This window comes from Cardiocondyla obscurior, linkage group LG06 (genome assembly GCF_019399895.1).
Source record: "Cardiocondyla obscurior isolate alpha-2009 linkage group LG06, Cobs3.1, whole genome shotgun sequence".
In the NCBI taxonomy this organism is placed as follows: domain Eukaryota; kingdom Metazoa; phylum Arthropoda; class Insecta; order Hymenoptera; family Formicidae; genus Cardiocondyla; species Cardiocondyla obscurior.
Genome location: NC_091869.1, coordinates 3,580,942 through 3,598,285, shown reverse-complemented (window position 1 = coordinate 3,598,285; position 17,344 = coordinate 3,580,942). Strand labels below are relative to the sequence as shown.

The window sequence follows — 17,344 nt, the reverse complement described above, 5'->3', positions numbered from 1 at the left end:
ATGAACTGTTCGACGATGTGCGTTGCTCAGAAGTCTCGTGATTCCCTGATTAATATTCTAATTGATGTATCATACCTTTCATATATTTTTCTTGCCGCGACGAGTGATTGCTTACAATTTTTATTTTCAATCGCAGAAATCTTCTAAATTGCATCCGCATAGCGGTATCCGGTACCGCGAGTGAATTTTCTAGAACGGGATAGGACACATGTGCACAGATGGACCAATTGTACAGCGCCATTTGTAAGGGGTTGCTGACGGCTGTGTCCACTATTGGCCGGTATGTGCTGCGTGGTCCGACGCGATTGGACATCCGCCCCGCCGGCATCGTGTATATCGCGTCTCCGTCGCGGCACTCGCGGTAGTTTCGTGACAGTCGGTGAAAAAACAGTGCAACGTTACGGCGGAACCTCGAGGAGAAGTGATTTGGCCAGGTCATCGGTGACTGCCCTTCACGGAAAGAAATCGCCCACGATCCTTTCACACCGCGGCGACAATGAGGCGATTCTACTTGTTGATCGCGGGATTATTATTGATATCGGCCCCTCGTAAGTAATCTCGATTACTTCGGTTTACCTTATTTCGAAGTAAAATGCATGTAAATTTTACACGAGGCTACTTGCTTCGCAGGATTGATTCGGGCCGAGGATGAAGTTCAAGGGAGCACAGTGGAGGATGATCTTGGCATCAGCCGCGAAGGATCACGAACAGGTTATTACCTTACGGTTTAATATGCATAAAAAAGAATTGATTCCTGTTACAGCATTAATTTTTACAAATGTTGTAACAGGTTGGAGAGGTCTTAGCATTTAACACAGCAAAACTATTCTAATGTTGTAATAAAGTCTTGAAAATTATAAATTTATTTCACCAAAGTAGATTTTCTTTCATATAATACTTGAATATTTTATAAATTTTAGTTTTTTTTGGCAACAATAAGCAATTAAATTCTTTTACAGATCATGAAGCAGTACAGAGAGAAGAGGAAGCTATAAAGATTGATGGTTTAAATACTGCCCAGGTAAAAGAATTAAGAGATAAGGCTGAGAAATTTGCATTTCAGACTGAGGTCAATCGCATGATGAAACTTATTATCAATTCCCTTTACCGCAACAAAGAGATTTACCTCAGAGAACTGATCTCAAATGCATCTGATGCATTAGATAAAATTAGATTGTTGTCTCTCACTGACAAAGGTGTTTTGGAAACAAATCCTGAATTAGCCATCAGAATAAAAGCAGATAAAGAGAACAAAGTATTACATATAATGGACTCTGGTATTGGTATGACAAAACAAGAGCTAATAAACAATCTAGGGACTATTGCCAAATCTGGTACAGCTGAGTTTCTGGGAAAAATGCAGGATATCACAAATTCTCAGGACATGAATGATATGATTGGCCAGTTTGGTGTTGGCTTTTATTCTGCATACTTAGTTGCAAATGTTGTTGTTGTTACTACCAAGCATAACAAAGATAAACAATATATTTGGGAATCTGACAGCTCTAACTATAGCATTGTTGAAGATCCACGAGGAGATACATTAAAGAGGGGGACAACTGTAAGGTATGGTATAAAGTTATTCTTAAATAGATTTATAAAAATTTCAAATTTGATAATTACAATAAAAATACATATTTTTATATTTTATTATGTAATAGAAGTAATTTTTAATATAAAATATTTTTTTTAATTTTATAGTCTGCACTTGAAGGACGAAGCATCGGATTTCTTAGAACCAGATACCATAAAAAATTTGGTGAAAAAATATTCACAATTTATCAATTTCCCAATATATTTGTGGAATAGCAAAGTTATACAAGTTGATGCAGAAGAAGTAGATGAAGATAAGCCTGCGAAAGATACTGAGAAAGATGCCGAGGATAAGGAGGATGAAGAGGATGATGCTAAAGTTGAAGAAGACACAGACGAAAAGAAAAGTAAGAAGGTAGATAAAACGGTATGGGATTGGGAATTGTTAAACGACTCGAAACCAATTTGGACACTGAAGCCGAATGAAGTCGACGAGAAGGAATATATTGAATTTTACAAATCACTCACCAAAGATAATCAGGAACCTTTGGCAAAAACGCATTTTGTTGCGGAAGGGGAAGTCACATTTAAATCACTTCTGTTTATTCCAAAAGTGCAACCGAGTGACAGCTTTAATCGTTACGGTACTAAATCTGACAACATTAAATTATACGTCAGGCGAGTCTTCATTACTGATAAATTTACCGACATGATGCCAAATTATTTATCATTTATTCGTGGTATTGTGGACAGCGACGATTTACCACTCAATGTTTCGCGTGAAAATCTTCAACAGCATAAGTTGATTAAGATTATCAAGAAAAAACTTGTTAGAAAAGTACTGGACATGATTAAGAAAATTTCCAAGGAAGATTATCAAGATTTCTGGAAAGAATACAGCACAAACATTAAACTAGGAATAATTGAGGATGCGCAAAATCGTGCGAGACTTTCCAAGATGTTACAATTCCACTCATCGACGCAAAAAGAAATGACTTCTTTACCCGAATATGTATCCCGCATGAAATCTAAGCAACAACATATTTATTACGTTGCTGGTTCGTCCGAAGACGAAGTAAAGAAATCGCCATTTGTCGAACGGTTGGAAAAGAAAGGCTACGAAGTGTTGTACCTGACAGAGGCAGTAGACGAATACGCGATATCAGCATTGCCGGAATTCGATGGTAAGAAATTCCAGAATGTAGCGAAGGAAGGTTTTACATTGGACGAAGGCGAACGAGCGAAAGAACAAATGGAGCAGTTGAAAACGACATTCGAGCCTTTAGTCAAGTGGCTGAATGATATTCTGAAAGATCATATTAGCAAGGCACAAATATCCGAACGTCTGACCGATTCTCCTTGTGCTCTGGTCGCCAGTATGTTTGGCTGGACCGGCAATATGGAACGTCTGGCGATCTCGAACGCACATCAGAAGTCTGATGATCCACAAAAGAGTTACTACCTGAATCAGAAAAAGACTTTAGAAATCAACCCGAGGCATCCACTCATTAGAGAACTGTTGCGCAGAGTCGAAATTGAATCGTCCGATCAGACGGCTAAAGACATTGCTCTAATGATGTTCCGTACGGCGACACTGCGATCGGGTTACATGCTGCGGGAGACTGCTAGTTTTGCAGACAGCGTGGAGCAGCTAATGAGGAAGAGTCTGGGCATCTCCTTGGACGAGGTACCTGAGGAAGAGGAATCGCAAGACGACGAATCGACAAGCAGCGAGAAAGTATCGGACATTGATGCCGAAGACGACAGAAAGGAAGAGGATGACGATGAGGAAGAAAAACATGACGAATTATAATAATAGAAGGGAGTTACAATGATGCAGCGTAATACATATTCAAAAGACTTGTTCCAGAGGCGTAGCTATACAATGTATAGCTATCTCAAGTTCTCTCAAGCTGCGACTCACTGTCGCAAGTTTGTTAACTATTTAAATATGTACATCTTAACGAGTAACTTAAATTAATTCAACCTGCAAAATTTTGTAATTATTGTTTATTTAAATGAGATTCTAAATTCTTTTCCTAAATGAATTTATTGATCGGTCATTCATTAATCGAGATGTCGTCATCCCAGGCATTAAAATATGCCTGCCATCAATATCATTGAACTGTATGTACATTTTGAAAAAATTCAAGTAATGTATTATATATTTTTATTTCGATCTTCCATATTTTTTTAGTAACGTGAAGAGAGTACTGACTGAACGTTACTGACGTATGGTATGTTTGTGATATGTGTGAGTGTATTTGTACATGAAACATAAGAGTTATATTAAAATGAAATATGTACATCAACCGTACTGTCATATTACCGATATTTAAAACCTAAATTAATTTACCTTCGGTGATTGAATAGAATTCATAGTATGGAAAAGAAAATATATTACGTATAAATTATAAAGCAATGCAAAAATTTATTTTAACATAAAATAAAAGAAATGTGTGATCTGAAGATTTCTAGAATCGTGATTGATTATTAATGAGACATTTGACGGGAAAATAAATCAATCGGAGCAAAAGAAAGAATTAATGCTGTAGACGATAAAAAGCATGTGATAATGTAATGATCAAAAATGTAAAATCGTTTAACGTTGCTCTTATTTTAAGGCCTAAGTAATTTCTGTTAAAAGTATAATTAAATATAATTGCGAGAGAGAAAGAGAGCTCGTTGGCAGCGTATGCGGACGCGTTCGTGTTTCGAAAAAATGGCGAATCGCGCAGTTCCGGCCGATGCAAATAGCCGACAGTCGCCGGCTGGCCGGAGTCAGACGGTGATGTAAGAGGACGCGACGAGCTGGCCAATCGACGCGGCGGATTACGCGACGTGCCGGGCGGTCGTCGCGCGCGCCACCGACACCGGGGTGGTCATTTCCGTTTTCGATTCCGACGTCATCTAACTCCGAAAGCCCGTGTGTTTTGTGTTTCTTTGGGGCCACGATGATTATCGCTAATTTAACGTAAGTACACGTCGCGTTGCGACAGGACGCCCGCGGCGTGCTCGCACGCGCACGGGAACCCGTGTGGCGGGCGCGCGTGCCCCGCGTGCTCCGAAACGCAACGGAGCCGCATTCACGACCACCGCGTCGACTAGCCAATAATCAGAACGATTCGTCCGATTACCGGTCAGCCACGGAGCCGTTTTACGCGGTTTCGTCGCTCCTGATTTTGAACTTTTATACGGTGCCGATGGTAACAGTTCCCGTCCGCGGGGCTGGGTCCGACCCATTATCACGGGACCGGTTCTCGCCAGAGGCCAGCCGGCGTGGACCGCGGTTACTCCTACATTCCTATATTTCCTACGTGCGCGTAAACAAAATAAATGGCGTCGACTGCTCCCCCCGAAATTACGACGCTGTGCATTTCTAGCCAGCATTTCCCCCGCGACTCCAGTCCACGGGAGACAGCTTTGGAATTTTCTAACTTGCCACTTTAACGGGAAGGAGTGGGAAAGAGGGGCACGGATGTGGAGAGGGGAAGAGGGACTCAATTTGTGAGGCGGCCAGTCTTGCGAGCAAAATAATATATTATGTCGCTTGATTTCTCTCTCTTTCCCTCTCCTTTTTTTCCTTTTTTTTTAAATTATTTATCAGTATTTGTAAATCAAGAATGTGGAGCAAATGTTACCTGATTGACTGTGATAGAATTTATTTGGTCACGGTCAAAACTGCATGGATTCTAAGTAATAAAATAAGTAATCACAATAAGCAATAAATTTTATAAAGTATTTATATAATTATATTATATAATTTGCAAATTAAATTTTATAATTTAATTATGAAAAGAGGAATCTATCACTTTGTAACTATTTAAATGGCTTTATTTGTCTGTAAATTGCAGACAAATTACTAATAGTTTGTCTACTACAAACCCTGCATTAATATTGAATCCATTATGAATATATTTTTTTCTTTTGCAGATTGAAACTTTTGAAATTGGAATTAGGTTTCTTCGCGTCTTAAAGCATTTCAAAAAAGACATCAACCACAAAAAACTAAACACATTGTTGAACTTAAGACAAAAAAAAAGAAATAAATAAAAATAAACAACTTATAAAAATAGCAAAGCTATTGTATATATATATAAAAAAATTAGAACAAACTTAAAGTGACTCGTGACTAGAATAATTCACAAGTATTAAAAATATGGGCATTCAAGACTTGCAAACTTTCTTGGATGGCAATTGCGTACAAGGAGGATCTATACCTGTGGACTTGTTGAAAATAGCGCGTATGGTCGCTCAAAAATCACAGCGTAATCGTATAATTAAAGGACAGCAGGTACACAATTTTGGTAAATTGAGACTGGTTCTCGATGGAGAATGTTGCTTAGATCGATTGTACGGTGGATTCTTCTCAGGTAAGTAGTAATAAATTTTACATAACCATTTTTTAATTTTTAATAAGATAAATCGATAATATTCGATTATTAATAATGTTATTGTTTTAAAACAGATTGGGCTTGTGGTGGACAATGGAATCGCATGCTCCAGTTTCTTGCTGTTCTTATACAAGCAATGGAAATGTCTGGACTAGAAATAGCTGTATTCTTTAATGGATGTTTTGAACCACTTCGAAAAGCAGACTGGGTGCAACATCAGTTGCAAGTACGCGCTAATGTTAACAGTGTAAGTTTGTTACATACTTAGATTTATAGATCGATTAAAGAATAATTTTAATTTTTAAAAATATTTTTCTAAAATATTAAGGTCTTGAAACATATAACAACGAAAGGTACACCGCCACCGAAAATCTGGTGGACTTCTCCTGTATGTTTAAGGACCAGTTTACGTATGGCTCTCAGGCATCTGAATGTCACAGTTGTAAGTTAACAAGCATCTTTTTTTGTTTTTTTTTTTAATCATATTTTCAGTTAAAATGTTACATAACCAACATTATTAATATTTTCATAATACAGTTATGTAGCATGGATGACCATCATCAAGAAGTTATAGCATATTGCCGTGAGAATAATTACAATGGACTTATAGCTGATGATGCAGAATACGCTGCATTCGATCCACCACGTTATTTCTCATCGGAACAATTAAAACTTACTTACAAAGTATGTATTTTTTTAACAATAAAACAATATATTGTGTAAGATGGCAATTAATAATTATATGTTTTTTATAGGGTTCTCTCGATACAAAAGAATACATGCTTTCTGAACTCACTAAAGCTCTCAACATACCATCTGACAGGCTATGTATATTAGCAGCTTTACTTGGAAATTACATATTGACCGAAAATGACTTGGCCGATTTTTACAAAAATAATAATATTAGCACTAATGTGCTAAATAAGACAAGTGTTGAACAAATGATTAAGATTATTGCAAATTTTGTCAAAGAACTTCCATCTGCAGAATTGAACGTGGTTTCACAAAAGGTATTCGGTTCCATGTCTGATCCAAGATGCTCGAAATTGCGACAATCTGTTCAGTACTATTTAAATGGGACAAAAGAAGGATTTTTACATTATAAGCCCGTGAAACCTGCAAGAAGTAAGCTTTTTTAAAATATTTATTCTTATTATCAAATAACTTCAATTTATTCCAAAATTAAAATATATTTTTTACTTTTATATTTATAAGTAAATATTTTAACATTTAAAAAATTGAAACTGTATTTATTTTTTTAGTTCACAAATTGGATTCTAAATCAGGCACACAGAGTCAGTCAAACTCGTCTGATACTCCATCAGCTTCAGAAAGTGATTCTAATTTGGAAACGTCCAGATTTGCTTCTGAAACTTTGGAGAGTGAACGCGAAAGTTTGAATGCATATAAACAGGCAACAGCTAACGCAAAAGCAGCACCGCAAATTGTAATTGATCCACCTGGTATTCAAGGCCATGGAGACGCCGACGCTATACGTGCGGAGGAAGAACCAAGTATGTCAGTTAAAACAATCGACGGCTTTTGTCAACAATTTATTGATGTTTTATTTTAAATATTTGGAATTTTTCAAGCAGATGATGGACATGTGATCAATGGTACTCACAATCTTTTGATAAGCTCGTCAAGTTCGAGTAGTAGTTCGTCAGCAACATCGCCATCTCATGCAACAGCTGATTCTGCAAGACAACCAGAGAAAACTAATATTCCCGCTACAACACCAGAAGTTATGCGCACCGCCTCTGAACGTCATCAAAAGGGACTTATGTCACCATACATTTACCAAATTCTCACTGCTGGTGAAATCAAATTACCTGTTCTTTTGGAAGACGAGAATCATCGTGAATTTTCTTCTATTCATGTGATTTATAGACCGATTCGACAAATGGTGTATGCGATTTTATTTAATCTCCATCATCGGATGTATCTAGCAACAAAGAGTAAAGAAAAAGGAGGTAAGTGTGACAACACAAATTATGAAGATTTATCTTTTTTATATTAAATTTTTATCTCGTAAATTTATTTAAATAGATAGTGAAAAGGTTGAGATACCGGATGTAATAATAAAAGAATGGGTATGGTCCAAATCTAATCCATATCAGACTCCTGAATTAGTGAAAGCTGAACAGATTGGTTGGGGTGTGCCTACGATTCAACGTTTGTGGTTTGGGTAAGGAATATAGTAATTACATAACATGGAAGTAAAATAGTAATAATATTGTAGATTAATTAATTTTCTGTATGCTGGCATAATTTTTATAAACTGACAAAATTTCCTAATTTTCAGCACAGTCATAGATGACAAACGGCGAAGACTTAGGGGTTTCCTAACTTGTATGAGATCAGATACGCCTCTTATGTTAAATACCTCATATGTACCGCAACATTTGTTGGTCATGGCCTGTGTTTTAAGGTAAATATCGAATGCGATTATTTGACCTGTTTTATTAAGATTGTTTAAATTAAATAATAAATATTTTACATTTTTTTTTATTTTACAGATACATTATGTCTTTTTCTGACAAACTAAAAATTTTACGTCGTCAGGAGCTAGACGCTTTCATCGCGCAAGCCTTTTCGCCAGAGCTTATGAATGCTCAGTATTTGCAGGATTTACAGGTAAAATTTAATTTATTGTTCACTTTTTTAATACGGCTATTAAGTAAAAAGCTGATATTTAATATGACATTTATATCTAGCTTCCATTAGTGACATCGCGTGGTGTACAATTAGCTACTTTATTCATGGCTGGTGTTGAAACCGCGTTGTTAGCGAACGATGCTTGTGGTGCACCGATTCCATGGTTAATGTGCTGCCCTTGGCTTTACTTCGATGGAAAATTATTCCATCACACTCTGGCTCGTGCTACTATTGCTAAGAACTTATTGGAATTATGCAGCGGTCACATTGAGCGCGTTGTAAAAGTTGAGAGGATGAGAAAAGCTATACTCGAGGGAATTAATGTCTCGTTTGCGCGACCACCTTTACCTGTGACATCAGGTATATTACATTTCTTTTATTAATATTTTCTTTATTTTATTTATCTGTTGTTTACGAATCTGAATTAAGATTATCAGACTTATGTCTTGATTTTTATCTTGGAAAAAATAATTATTTAAATAATTTAAATAATTATAAAAATAATTATTTAAATATAAAAAATATTTAAAATCTGATTTAATTATTAAATGCAACTGCCTAAGCCAATCATCTTATTTATATTTCTTTAGATTTATTTATTTAAGAAAATATGTGAATTTTCGTGTAAGTATCTTTATCTGATTTTTTTTGTTAATAACTTCCAGTTTCCTTAGCATTTTATGAATCTCAAATCTGCGATAAAATATATTTTGATTATGCAATTAATGATATTTTTTTATAAAAAACAAAATTGCTGTAAGTAACGTATGTATGAACGCTCACTAAAATTGTTCAGAAGTAAGCAATTAGTTGATCATATCATACAATAAAAATTATACATTTTTACAAATTACAATCAATTACAAACAAATGTAAATATGCGACAGTATACAAAAATTATTCCTGTGTAGCATTTTAATTCTTATTAATAACTTATAATTTTTATCTATTAATTTATACGATATTTATAATAATCTTATTTATTACTCACAGGTATTCGTGTATCGGTTCCTTCCAATATCTTGCCTGCTAACTGTACGCTTAATGATGGGTTGATGCGCGGTCGCGGCAGTGGCACGTTACCACAACGCGGTATAATGCGTCGTCCTATTCCTTCGCGTGGTGGTCAATTGGAAATTGCTGGTGTCGTAGTTGGTCAATGGGGCCCGAATTATGGACAGCCTGGTCGACTACCGCAACCCTTGCAGGGACACGCTCGTGGACGAATTCCACCACAGGTAAGGTATAATAAAAGATTTCAATAGGGTATGTGATTGCAATTTTACAACGATGGCTCGATATCGTTGCGTGTATATGATGTAAAAAGCACACGATGACGATATTCTGGACAGATTTTAGGGGAACGTTCGAGATATTGAGTAGTCTGCTTTCACTATTTAACGTCGCTGGCGTGATTGGATAATACGTGCATTTAGGAGGGACATCACGTAAATCAATTTAATGTAGAGTTACTTGCTTATACAGTTTTTATATAGTTTTTATATGTAGACGTTCAACACATGGAAATAAATCTGGAATTATGTATTTGAGAATGTATATTAAGCAGAGGATATTGAAGAATGTATTTTAAGTGGAGGATAGCTAATTTATCCTCAATATGCGGCTTTATACGTGTTGCTTTATTAGAATGGAGAAAAAATATTTTGACACTTATATTTACAACATGTTTTTTTTTGTAGATTGCGATTTTGTATTATCGCATGTTTTTTTTATATGTAATATGGACACTGTTAAAATAAAGGTTTCTATATATTTTAATTCGGAGTATTTAAACTGGTGTTCCTTTTATATATTTTTATTTTAGGTAACATATATGTATATTTTTTCTTTTTCGAGATAATTTAATAAATTGAAACATGTATTGTTGAAACATGTTTTTAAATTATTGAATTAATTTAATGAAATAATACTTCTGGCATATAAATACTCAAAGAACATTTTAAAACAATATGTTTGTTAATTTAATTATTAAACATCATTTTGTTGTACAAACTTTGTACCACTTTGAATATCTTTAGTATAATTAAAAAAAAATTACATATATGTACTTGTACAAATAAGTAAAACTATACACGTGCACGGGTAACATTTTTCATTTTCTGAACAATTTTTTGATAAAAAACTATTTGAGTAAAAGAGGTTTAATTTAATATAAAATAATGAATTTAGATCATGATTATTGATAATAGAAAGCATTCTAGTTTTTAATTATAGATTTTCTTTTTGCAATCTTAGTTTGTAAATTATTCTTAGAATATAATATTTTATTTAATTAATGATTTATATATCACAGTTTAGATAAATTGTATTTTTATAGGTAACATCTATTGGTGGACTTAAATACAGTCTTCCTCGTGGATTTAATCCGATAAGTCGACCGACATTTCAAACACGCGGGGCCACTCGTGCTCCGATCGCTGGACGTGGAAAGAAAACTCAAATGAAGGTAAAAATTTGTTTTAGATATAAGAGAATGTCAGCAGTGATAAAGACCTTGAAATCAAATTTCAAATCTGTACTAGAAAGCTATTATTTAAATCGATAACGTTTACGTATTAATATTCAACACGATCAAATAATACTCAGTTAATTTGACATAAATAAGCTCAATTTAAATATAATTTACATTAAAATTTTATCGTAAATCGAGAGAGGGGACAATTTGATACGTTTTTTTTGCTAATAGTAACATATAGAAATTTTAAATACATTTTAATTATTTAGGTATCTAGCAAAAAGAAAACTACTATTAAGAAGACTAAGGAAACTGAAAAGAAAGACAACAAGGGCCGTGGTATCACTGTTGATGGAATTACCGATTATAAGTGAGTGTTTGAAGTTTATCTGTATGTGAACATACGTTCTAAAATGATTATTGGTCTTTACATTTATAACGGCACAAAAGAATATTTTGGTTTATTAGACTTATTTTATAAAGTTTGTCTCCCTCTCTCTTTGATAATATGTTTTTAAATAATTAATTTTTATTGAGCAAATTAATTGTATGCATTGCAGAGGTTTAATGTAATGGTATATATAAATTAAACATTTTGTTTTCAGTGAAACTCAAACCGATAACGCTCATGCACTACTGACAAAAGACGCACTGCCAATACCAGGTCAGTTTGATGATGCAGTGGAAAATGGTAGAGGCATGGAAAAGGGGCAAGGTGATGCACCACTCGTCACCGCAGTTGCCACGAAAAATTAAGTATAAAAGAAAAACTTCTCAAAATTTGACTGTAGCCACTCCCAATAATGACACAAGACTGCTAACAATCTACTTATATATTCTGAGCACTTGTGCACTAGTAACATTTAAATATCAATTTTTGAAATTGTTGCGTAAAAAATTTTAGTAATCTTTAAATCACAAAATTTAGGGTTAATAATTTATATTTATTTTAATTTAAATTGTAGCATATATTTCTCGGAAAAACTTATATTATTCATAGATTTGGCGATTAATCTAAATTATTACTTTAATTCAATTAATATAAATGCTTTATTTATCTTTTAATTATTAATAGTTATTTGAAAATTATCCGCTTTTAAATGTTACGTGCACAATAGTTCTAAAGCTCTGATGGGTCCAACATATTGATCTAATAATAGGAGGAGACAAGAAATCTTTACTTATGATGTCTCGATAGCACGTGGCACGATGTAAAGATTTTATTACCCATTCTTGACATATGCGATATATGATGTCCTCACTGCCAAACGTACCACTCTGTATAAGGATAGAAAGACAAAAAATCGTGCTTGTGCTAAAAAAAAAAGAACAATGCGAGCTAACTTTCGTCGCATTACCATGGAATGGAACTCGACTGATTAGTGTATGCGTGCGCTAATTTTACTACTCAGAACAAATCGTCTCAGCTGCTATAAGTATTTAATTCTTAAGAAGTGTGATTATTTTTTTTACATGAAAATATATATTTTCCGGTATTATATGAAATGCTCGCTGCGATGTATCTCAGTGATTCGACTTGATCAACAAGAAAAATAGTCTGATACACATATACATACATACGCCATATTACACATGATAGCGTTTAAATGATTTTTGTAGATAAGAACGATACCAGACGAAACACTGAGATAGTCATTAGCACATGGAGACTGATGCTTTTCATATAGGTAAAATATATATTTATATATATACATATATTATTTAGATTAGAGTTCTCACGCAGTATATTATACGTAAGTTGTGCCTGTGCAAACCGTATGAATGTATTGTACCTGAATGCAAATGCATGAGAAAAGTTGCGAACGAAACAGAGGGAGAGAGAAAGAGAGCGAAAGAGAGAGAAAGAAAAAGAAAAGATGAAAGTGAGAATGAGAATAAGAATGAAAGCAAAAGTGAGCAAGCATAAAAGAGAGAAAGATAAGTTATGAGAAGAAAGAGAAAAAGAAAATGAGAAAAAGTGTGTGTGTATGTGCCACGATAATGATGTACATAAACGTGGTAGTGTATCGTTATTATGTCGTTATAAACACGTATACATACGGATAATTAACCGTATGTACATGAGTTTACGTGATCTAGATTATATATTTATTTGCGTTAAAAATTGTATGAACGGGTTTCCTGAGTAGAATGTGAAGTTTAGATACCATAACGTTTCTGTCTAACAACTTAGTTGTTGTGGATGAGGTTTATCATAAGAGTAATATAAAAGTATGTGTTGAAGAGTAATTTTTATGATATGCCTCACATTGTTTGAAAAATATGTTACACTATAATCCATAGTTTATTCATTTTAAGTCATTACAAACATTTAGTTTGTTAAATTTATATATTACGAGTATTAAATAGAAATTGATAACACTGTCACAAAATTGTTTTAATCTTGTTATTTAAAAGTATTGGATTACATATATTTAATGAAATTAATTTATTGTTTTTAACAAAAAAAAAAAAAAAATCAGCTTCTGTACGCTTACATAGTGTAGCATATTTCGTGAAACAGTTTTCATTTAATTGTACATATGAACGGTTGCTTTATAAGTGACATAGTGTGATTGATATGATGTATATACAGAATCCTAATGCGTATAAGTTTATTACGCATTGGAATAGGAGATGATTATGTTAAAAATATGCTATTTATGGGTAGAATAGTCTAAAAGACTTTCTACCAAAGATCATCGGAATTTAAAAGAGGGTTCTTTTATCAATAGAAATGCTATATAACGGCAAAAAAGAAAAAAGAAAAAAAACAAGACAGCACGGCAGAACACGATTATTAAAATAAGTAACGAAGACGAGGCACATGTCTAAGACGTGTGTATGAAGGTGATTAAAGCGATTAAAAAACCATTTATTGAGATAATATAATGAGATATGATGATAAGATAAAATGTTATATTTTTGTAGATTTGTTATTGCGTAAAATGCATTAGGACAATGAAAAACTTTATATAATTTGAGTAAAATGACAGTTAACGAGTCTGAGAGTAGATAAAGAAATAAGATCCTGTGGGAAAGAAAAAACGGAAGAGAAAGAGAGAGAAAGAAAGAGATGAAAAAAGACAGACAAAAGTGCTTTAAATGGCATTTAGTTAAAGAAACAACATCCGCGGATAAGTTTTGCTGAAAAGACATAAGAAACCAATCCCATGTTCTCCTACATTTCTAAAGCTCTCAGTTTCCTGAGTTGCACGTAGGGAAAAGAAAACAAGAAAAAAAGATAAGTAACGTATATGAATAACAGAGATGAATTATAACTCTAATGTCAGCTTCGATGTGCGTCGAACATATGTGGAAATAATTCGACCGTTTTATGTGATGATGCATATGCGAAGTAATCAACATTTGCTTAATGCGAAAATACGATACAAATGTCTTGACGAGCATTTGTAAATCATACGTTTCACGGATACATGTAATATGATTTTCGTTATCATTCGAGTCTCGTAACGATTACGATCAGCATATGAACGCTTATGATTACTTTGCAAGGTACGTTGTAAATGCATACTGTTAACAATAAGCATTAAATATCAATCGCCGATATAATGTTCCCTTCAAAACGTAAATTTGGAGAATTGACGACGTCGTTCATGTCGGACGCGTACGTATATGTTACGTAAATACATTATAAAACACGTACTTGAAGCCGACCTTCTTGAATCTGACGAAATACGAATTTGAGAGTAAAACGCCACTTTACGCTTTTACGTAAAGATAGATGATTTTCTTTCTAAGAAATCGAACTTGATATAATACCGGATATAAAACTAATAAAGATACAAATAACGAATGTACGCAACGTGGAAAGTTGCCGCTGCTACTGATATGAGTATGCAACAATAACGTGAATAATTTAATGTAAACGCGAAGCGTAATGCCAAAAACAAAAAGAAAAAAAAAGATAAAAAAAGAGAATTTACATTGAATACAACAGAAAGCAGAAATGTTAAAAACAAGAAAACTCGCATAAAGCATTAACGACGTTAAAAACGGGCGCGTTTGCGACTCAAAAGCGCATTAAGCCGCCTGCTTTTCGTTGTAATAAGTAGAAAAGTGGGGCCCACGAAAGTCGTCTATGATAATATCGAGACATACCATTAAAAAGTTATTAATAGTCTACTGTATTTATGAAGTATCAATCTATAATGATCTTTGAAACATTGTGTGTTGTGAACAGATAATAACAGGGAAAAATTTATTGTACGTCAAGTAAATGCTATCTCTTCTTGATAATTTTGCTAATGGTTGTAACAAAGAAATGGTTGAACGAACCACATGGAATTTCGTTTTAGATCTAATCTTGTCTCGCGTTAACGTAAGAGCCGTCGCAAAATATAATGCGCTCAATTTTCCTCGAAGAAAAACGGCTATTCTCATTTTGTTTCGACGCTACTTTCTAGCACGGGGTATTACACAATATATCGTCGAGTAGAAGAGATTCACATTAATTAATTAACACTTGAAACATATATATTCACAAACAGTTATAACGATTACTCAGAAAAATTGTCTTGCTTATATATTTTTCTCTCTATAAGTTACCATACTTTTTTCTTTTTTTTTTTTTTTTAATATCGTAGTGTTTTAGGTTGCCTTGTGCGCAAAGATCTTGGGAAAAAAAGAGATTGATTAATTTTAACAAGTCGTTTTAAATAATAGTCAAAAAAAAGAAAAAGAAAAAAAAGATGCATTATATATACACATATATCACGTTTCAAGTAATTTTTTTTTTTTTTTTTAGTGTGTACCGTGTAACGTCGCGTTGCACGCGTATGCGTGTTATTTTCTTTATTTTTTAACTCTTAACCGTAGCTTGTACGAGTAGAATCGATTTTTCATAACAATCCCGACGTTATAAGCATAATAAGAAAAAAAGAGGAACCAGCCTCTAAGTTTCGCACTCGACACTAATAAATTTTAAGTTCTCCTTAACGTAGCTTTGCTTATATACGTAATGAGATATAAACTAAAGTAACGATAGCGAACGCAAGTAATAATGTAATAAAGTAAAAAGTTAAAAAACGAAAAAAAAAAAAAAAAGATATCGATGTAGATGAGAAAACGCATGTGGGCCCCGACACACACACACTTTATAATATTCTTATTAAATATTACACGTAACGTATACTATGCTATTATTTTTCATAGGAAAGAAAAAGATTACACACATATGTGCGATAACATATATTTGATAATCATTAGTACGTTTGGTTTTCCCATTTTCTTTCTTTTTTTTTTTTTTTTACTTTCTATTTCAATATCCGAAAAAAAATATAACTACGTGAAAACGCATGGGATATATTATATATATTAAAAAAAGAGAACAAAAATATACGCATATACATATTTATGTGGATGTATCTGTGTGAGAGAAGGAAAAACGCCCTTTTTCAAGCTTTTCAACTTGAGGCAATTGCCACTGTGTTTCGGAATAGTCAGTTAAGTTTCCGGTTTACGAGGAAAGGCGAGAGGAGAAAAAAAAAATGAGGGCGGATCACCGTTCAATCTGAAAATTATTCGTACGCTCAGCTGTTATTAATAATTATATGATTTAACCACGATAGATCGGCGATATTGGAATCTGTGCGAATTGGTCCACATCATCTTTTCCAGACATTATTTTCATGCGCTCGACACGTTATTACTTAATGAATAAAGAAAGAGAAAAACGTGTCCCTAGACCAGCAGAGGAAAAATTCATACAAGTGAAACGAGAACTGTTTTCTTTATTCGAGAGGATTATTATATTCAGCTGGACACATATATAACTGGTTGTAATCAATTGTGAAGGATTGAGGAGAAAATGACCAATTCGCACGTGGTGCCGACCTATTCGCGGTCCACGCATTTAATATAGACACACAGTTGCATTGATGTATTCCTGTTAAATTATTAATACCATTGTAAACCATTTACTGTTGTAACATGTACCCCATTCATGTCTGGTGTCGAGCAGAGCTGATTCTGTGCTCTACGGTAGTTCGAACATGAAGGATCGCATGAGCAAATTTCCGAGTAACGATTGTTTGTACATTTTCCGTGATCCTGGCTGAATTGTTGTACAATTTATAAACGAAAAATCAAGGCGGCAAAAGGAGAAGGACTTAGAAAGAATCAGTGCTGACGAGAACACGAGGCAGAACCGAAAAAGCAAAAAAGAAAAAAAAAAATTATTGTAACTCTGAAAACACATTTAATCTACTTTTAAATGCGGATACATATTTGGAGAGTAGCAGATGTACTAATACATATAAAT

At 33.9% G+C, this 17,344-nt stretch overlaps 2 protein-coding genes across 5 annotated transcripts; both read left to right on the top strand.

Annotated features, from left to right (window-relative positions):
* The first annotated feature begins 337 nt into the window (after window positions 1-337).
* Gp93 (heat shock protein 90 Gp93) lies at window positions 338-3,845 on the top strand. The gene is made up of 4 exons (XM_070657836.1): window positions 338-548; window positions 631-711; window positions 960-1,566; window positions 1,702-3,845. Exons 1-4 carry the CDS (start codon window positions 497-499, stop codon window positions 3,344-3,346), a joined length of 2,385 nt encoding a protein of 794 aa, XP_070513937.1. The 5' UTR covers window positions 338-496; the 3' UTR covers window positions 3,347-3,845.
* Window positions 3,846-4,366: 521 nt separating this feature from the next.
* LOC139103307 (constitutive coactivator of PPAR-gamma-like protein 1 homolog) lies at window positions 4,367-16,128 on the top strand. Of its 4 annotated transcripts, none has more exons than XM_070657833.1 (16): window positions 4,368-4,507; window positions 5,467-5,906; window positions 6,002-6,174; window positions 6,256-6,369; window positions 6,465-6,611; window positions 6,683-7,052; window positions 7,190-7,441; window positions 7,523-7,900; window positions 7,977-8,115; window positions 8,233-8,358; window positions 8,447-8,564; window positions 8,645-8,945; window positions 9,579-9,823; window positions 10,924-11,052; window positions 11,331-11,431; window positions 11,667-16,128. In XM_070657833.1, the coding sequence occupies exons 2-16, from the start codon at window positions 5,693-5,695 to the stop codon at window positions 11,815-11,817; spliced, it is 2,958 nt and encodes a 985-aa protein (XP_070513934.1). In that variant the 5' UTR covers window positions 4,368-4,507; window positions 5,467-5,692; the 3' UTR covers window positions 11,818-16,128. The 4 variants fall into 4 exon arrangements, with proteins under 4 accessions (XP_070513936.1, XP_070513934.1, XP_070513933.1 ...); XM_070657832.1 differs by having other exon boundaries at window positions 7,520-7,900; XM_070657834.1 differs by lacking the exon at window positions 11,331-11,431 and having other exon boundaries at window positions 7,520-7,900; window positions 11,667-11,807.
* Window positions 16,129-17,344: the final 1,216 nt, after the last annotated feature.